General features: G+C 44.5%; 1 protein-coding gene and 1 pseudogene across 2 annotated transcripts in view; one reads left to right on the top strand and one right to left on the bottom strand.

Moving 5' to 3' along the window:
* The window catches only part of LOC122248042 (uncharacterized), a 203449-nt pseudogene that overhangs the window by 74186 nt on the left and 123674 nt on the right, over positions 1-5589 (bottom strand). The gene's annotated exons all lie outside the window — the stretch shown is intronic.
* The window catches only part of LOC147467031 (cadherin-like and PC-esterase domain-containing protein 1), a 17085-nt gene that overhangs the window by 5063 nt on the left and 6433 nt on the right, over positions 1-5589 (top strand). Inside the window, exons 3-7 of the mRNA XM_086533285.1 lie at positions 85-265; positions 688-804; positions 2101-2238; positions 4221-4441; positions 5479-5564. Coding sequence (XP_086389411.1) covers positions 85-265; positions 688-804; positions 2101-2238; positions 4221-4441; positions 5479-5564 — 743 coding nt within the window. The remainder of the gene's footprint in view (positions 1-84; positions 266-687; positions 805-2100; positions 2239-4220; positions 4442-5478; positions 5565-5589) is intronic.

Below are 5589 nucleotides of genomic sequence, written 5' to 3'. Positions count from 1 at the left end.
CCCTCCTCCCTCACTTCCCTCTCGCCCGCTCTTCTCCCACTCTCCCTCTCTCCCTCTCTTTTCCCCTTTTCCCTTTCCAAACAGGATTGTGAACTACACCCTCGGGCTGGGTGATAACCACCTCACCCTGGCCGTGGTAGACATCGCCCACTCGGAACCCTGGACCCTGAACACTTACACCCTTCACCTCACCCGCCGCCCACCCCCACGCCCTCGCCCCGACGTCACTTCACGCCCACATCACCAAGTTTGCGCGCTGATACAGGTGAGAGGGAGGTGAGGGGTAGGATGAGGAGGAGGGGGGGGGGGGGTGGATCGGAGGGGAGTAGGAGAGGAATGGGTGGAAGGAGGGTAAGGGTAAGTAGAGGTGATAGGTGGAGACGGGATGTCGGTGGTGGAGAGGAGGAATGGAGAAAAGAGAGTAAGGAAGAGAAGAAAACGAAGGGACTTTTTATAAAGGGTGTGTTGTGTTCTGGTCTGTTACTATGTTGTGTAAAATTCATGATATATATAATATATATATATATATATATATATATGAAATAATATATATTTATATATAATATTATATGTTGCGTAATGTTAATAAATGCTTCTATGTATGTATATAATTATGTAAGTACATACACATGCACACCCCTCCTACACATGTCCCCCTTGACTCACCCTCTGGCACCACCGCTACAGGAGTGCGAGCTTCGAGTGTCACCCTCCGAGCCCTGTGGGTTGAGGGTCGAGTCTTCCTTCACCTCGTGGGCGGCTTTCCTCCTCCCCACAAAACCCACCCCTCAACCCAATCCCCACGAGACGCCCACGTGAGCCGCTGTGTTTTTTGTTTTTGTTATACTTTTTTTTTATTGTTATTTGTTTTTTATTAAAATTTTAGTGGTATTTTTAATGATGATATTTATAATGATGTTCGTAATAAGTAATGATAATAATTATGTGATGATGATATTATTGATCATTATTATGCATGTAGAAGTGATAATGATATTCATAGTCATTAATTTTATTTTTTTTTATCGTTATTGTCATTATTAACATAATTTTTATTATAAGTACTCTATCAAATTATCATTATCATTATCATAACTTCTACCCACCTTTCCTCCCCCCTCCTCCCCTTACTCCCACCCCTTACTCCTCCCCCTCCCCCTTTGCCCTCCAACTTTTCCTTGTCACTCAACCCTCATACTTTCCCCTCACATATTCTTTACTCCCGTTTCCCCTCCAATCATCATTAACCTTTACCCCATCCCTACCCCCCACCCCCTTCCCCTTCTCTACTCTTTCTACCTTCTTACCTTCATGTCCTCCCCTCTTTCTCCCTCTCCTTACCTTCATCCCTCCCTCTTCTCCATTCTCTCCCTTATCCTTACCTTCATTCCTACCCTATTTCCTCATCCTCCCCCCTTATTCCATCCCTCTCCCTCCTCCTTGTTTTTACTCCTCCTCTCCTTCTTCCCCTCCCCACACTCATCCTTCCCCTTACCCTGCCCCTCCCCCATTCATTCCTCCTGTTCCCCCACTCCCCCCTACCCCCCTACTCCTCTACCCCACTCCTCCCCTCCCCCCTCCCCACACTCATCCTACTCTTCCCCTCATCCTTCCCCCTTACCCTTACCCTGCCCCTCCCCCACTCATTTTTCCTATTCCCTCCCCACTCCCCTACTCCCCTCCCCCCTCCTCCCCTCCCCCCTCCCCACACTCATCCTACTCTTCCCCTCATCCTTCCCCTTACCCTGCCCCCCCCCACACTCATTCCTCTTATTCCCTCCCCACTACCCTACTCCCCTACCTCCCTCCTCCCCCCCCCCCCTCGTCTCCCACAAACTCATTCTACGCTTCCCCTTCATCCTTTCCCCCGCCCCCTTCCCCATTACCTTATACCCTTGCCCCTCCTCCACCCATTCCTCCTATCCCCTCCCCACTACCCCCTATTCCCCCCTACTCCCCTCCCCCCTCCCCACACTCATCCTACTCTTCCCCTCATCCTTCCCCCTTACCCTGCCCCTCCCCCTACCCCCACTCCCCCCTACCCTTCCTACTCCTCTACCCCCCTACTCCCCCTACTCCCCTACCCCCCATACCCCCACAGGTCGTTGGGTAGTGCCATGCAGCTGGTGCCTGGAGCGTGACACCTGTGACTGGACGAAGGCACTGTGGCAGCCTTATGCTTGCACGCACCGCCCTCTCTCTCGACCGGGTTTGCAACAGTGTCTTAGAGGGAAAACGGTGAGGAAGTTTGAAGTTTGAAGTTGAGGGATTAGAAGTTGGATTTGATTGGTTGTTAGAGGAAGTTTGAGGTTTGAAGTTCATGGGCAATTTGGTAAGTTCAATGGGTTGTTTGGGGAAATTGTTGATTTTAAGTTAATTGGTTTGTGTGTGTGTGTGTGTGTGAGAGAGAGAGAGAGAGAGAGAGAGAGAGAGAGAGAGAGAGAGAGAGAGAGAGAGAGAGAATTTAAACTTAATAGACTATTATATAAGTTTAACTCTTTCAAGAAATTATAAATTATAAGTTAGTGCATCGTTCCAGGATTTTATAAGTTCAAACTCTTAAACAACCAATTAAGTTTTAGTGGTTGTTTGAGGTTATCATAGGTTGTAAGTTAATAAATTGTTTCAGGAAATTATTTAACAAACGATTTGATAAGTTTAATTACTTGTAACAAATAATCACTGGTTTTTGTGTTGATAAATTGTTCAAGAAACCAATTTGAACCAATTACGGAAAGTTATGTTTCAAATTAAATTGATAGTTAGAAGAAACAGCAGGTTTTTTGCTAATTGTTTGAAGGAATTTTAAGTTTAAACTTGATAAGCAAGTAATTAAGTTTAACTGGTTGTTTGAGGAAATTATATGGAAATGACCAACCAGTTCAGTTCAATTGTTTTTTCGAGAAATCATTGGCTTTAACACCATGAACAATTAGATAAATCTCATTGACTGTTTAAGAAAATATTAACTTTCATCTTTATGGACAATCTTCATCTCGTTATCTCATCTTTATTATGTTATCATGAATTGCTTTCATCTTGTCCTATATTTCCATTCATTTTTTTTCCAATTTTCGCTTACACCTATTCTTTTAGTTTCCCTTCTACTTCCTCATTTATTCCCCATCCATTTCATCTACCTCCATCATCCTCTCATCTTCCCAGTTCCATTTTTATCACTATCTATCGCAATCCCCAGTATTATCACCTCCTACTTCTAGCCCCTTTCTTTAGCCCCACCCTTTTATCCACCATCATCATCTTTTATTTCCTATTCTATCTCCTTCTATCTCATCTCCCACCATCATCCTCTCCCTCTACCTCCGCTTTCCTTCCCATCCTTCCATCTCCTACCTCATCCTTCTCTCCTCTACCTCCTCTTTATCTCATTCCATCTCACCTCCCGTCCTCATCCTATCCCTTTACCTCCTCTTCCACTCCTTCTACCTCCTCTTTCCTTCCCATCCTCCCCTCTTCCATCCTCATCCTCCCCTCTTTCTATCTCTTTCTTTATCTTCTTCCATCTCATCTCCCACCATCATCCTCTCCCTCTACCTCCTCTCCCTCTCCTTCTACCTCCTCTTTCCTTCCCATCTTCCCCTCCTCCCATCTTCCATCCTCATCTTCATCCCCCCCTCCTCTTCCTCTCCTCCCATCTCATCTCCCACCATCATCCTCTCCCTCTTCCTCCTCTCCCTCTCCATCTACCTCCTCTTTCCTTCCTCTCCTCCCCTCTTCCATCCTCATCTTCATCCTCCCCTCTTCCTCTCCTCCTTCTATCTCCTTTTTCCTTCCCATCCTCCCCTCCTCTTCCTCTCCTCCTTCTACCTCCCCTCTTCCACCCTCATCCTCTCCTCCTCTTCCTCTCCTCCTTCTACCTCCTCTTTTATCTCCTTCCATCTCATCTCCCACCATCATCCTCTCCCTCTGCCTCCTCTTCCTCTCTTTCTACCTCCTCTTTCCTTCCCATCCTCCCCTCTTCCACCCTCATCCTCTCCTCCTCTTCCTCTCCTCTTTCTACCTCCTCTTTTATCTCCTTCCATCTCACCTCCCACCATCATCCTCTCCCTCTACCACCTCTCCTTCTCTTTCTACCTCCTCTTTCCTTCCCATCCTCCGCTCCTCTTCCTCTCCTTCTACCTCCTCTTTTCTTCCCATCCTCCCCTCCTCCCATCTTCCATCCTCATTCTCATCCTCCCCTCTCCTCTTCCTTCTTCCAGCTGGTATTCCTCGGTGACAGCACCAATCGGGGGATGCTCTACTCCCTCCTAGAAAAGGTCAACGGCACCTTGACCTCCTGGGACAAGACCCACGACCTCAAGGTCATCCGGAAGGTCAACTCGGGTCACACCAATTTTGCCTTCGCTTACTACCCCAAGTTCTGGCTTCCCTCCAACCAGCGGCCGGTCTTCGATAAGACGCTCTATCAGCTGTTGCTCAGGTGGGTGGTGGGGGAAAGGGAAGGGGGAGGGGGATCTGTGGAGGTGGAGGGGGAAGGGGGAGGGGGGATCTGTGAGGGGAAGTGGGAGAGGGGGGGGGGGGGGGGGGAAAGGGGAAGGGAAAGGGGTCAGGGGGGGGGGTGTTCGATGGGGGTTGTTCGTGTGGTGGTTTTGTTCTTTGTTTCGTATATTTTTTTTTATTAATCTTTCGTAATTCTCTTTGTTCTTCGTTTTTTCTAATTTCTTTTGTTTATTTGTTCGTATTTTGTCGTGTTTATTTTTTTTGGGTTTGTTGTTTGTGTTTTTTTGTTGTTGTTTGTGTTATGTATTATTCGTTTTGTTCGTTTATTATGTTTTATTTTTTAATTTAATTTGTAAATTTATATTTTATATTTAAATATTAATAACCGTAAAAATATAATTATATTTTAAAACTTGTTCACGTTTATTATATTAATTTTATATTATATTATATATGTATACACATGTCCATACCACCATACCATATCCCCAATACGTTTATGTGTGGGGTTAAGGTGGTATGTGTGAATTTACGTACAATGACGTATATACACAGTTGAATATAGATCGTAATCGTGTATAACAGTCGGTAACGTAAATACAACAGTTTAAACCGTTAAATATATTACCGTACGTAAACGTAAAATTTTTATAATTATACCCCGTTTGATCTAAATATAAACGTAAAACCGTAATCGTACCCCCAGTTAATATACATATTAACACAGTTTTTGTTGATGTTTATTTTTAGTTTTTTTTTGGAAACTTTAATGTCTGTATTAAAAGATTTTTATATAATTGTATAACATTAAACAAGTATGACAATAACAAAGAAATATAGATTTGTCAAATGAATACCATAAAATATACAAATTATTCAGATATTATCGAAAAAAAAATTCATGATAAAAAAAATATACATATAACCCGCGGTCTCTAAGTACCTCTCTATTCTTTTAACACTTAAATTCACATTCATTTTGTTCTTATATTTATCAGTCTCCTTTTCCCACCACAGAGCAGGTCCATTGCAGAACAATAGCAACACAGTGGTGGTGGTGGGTGGCGTCCATTGCTGCGGTTTTGGTTGGCAACATCTGCATAATCTGGCCCCCGCGCGTTCGCGTGT

The sequence above is a fragment of the Penaeus japonicus genome, unplaced genomic scaffold (genome assembly GCF_977035675.1).
Source record: "Penaeus japonicus unplaced genomic scaffold, GWHDUDI00000001_assembly GWHDUDI00000039, whole genome shotgun sequence".
Classification (NCBI taxonomy): domain Eukaryota; kingdom Metazoa; phylum Arthropoda; class Malacostraca; order Decapoda; family Penaeidae; genus Penaeus; species Penaeus japonicus.
Note: the sequence above shows the minus strand (reverse complement) of the source record. Positions and strands in the feature narration are given on the sequence as shown.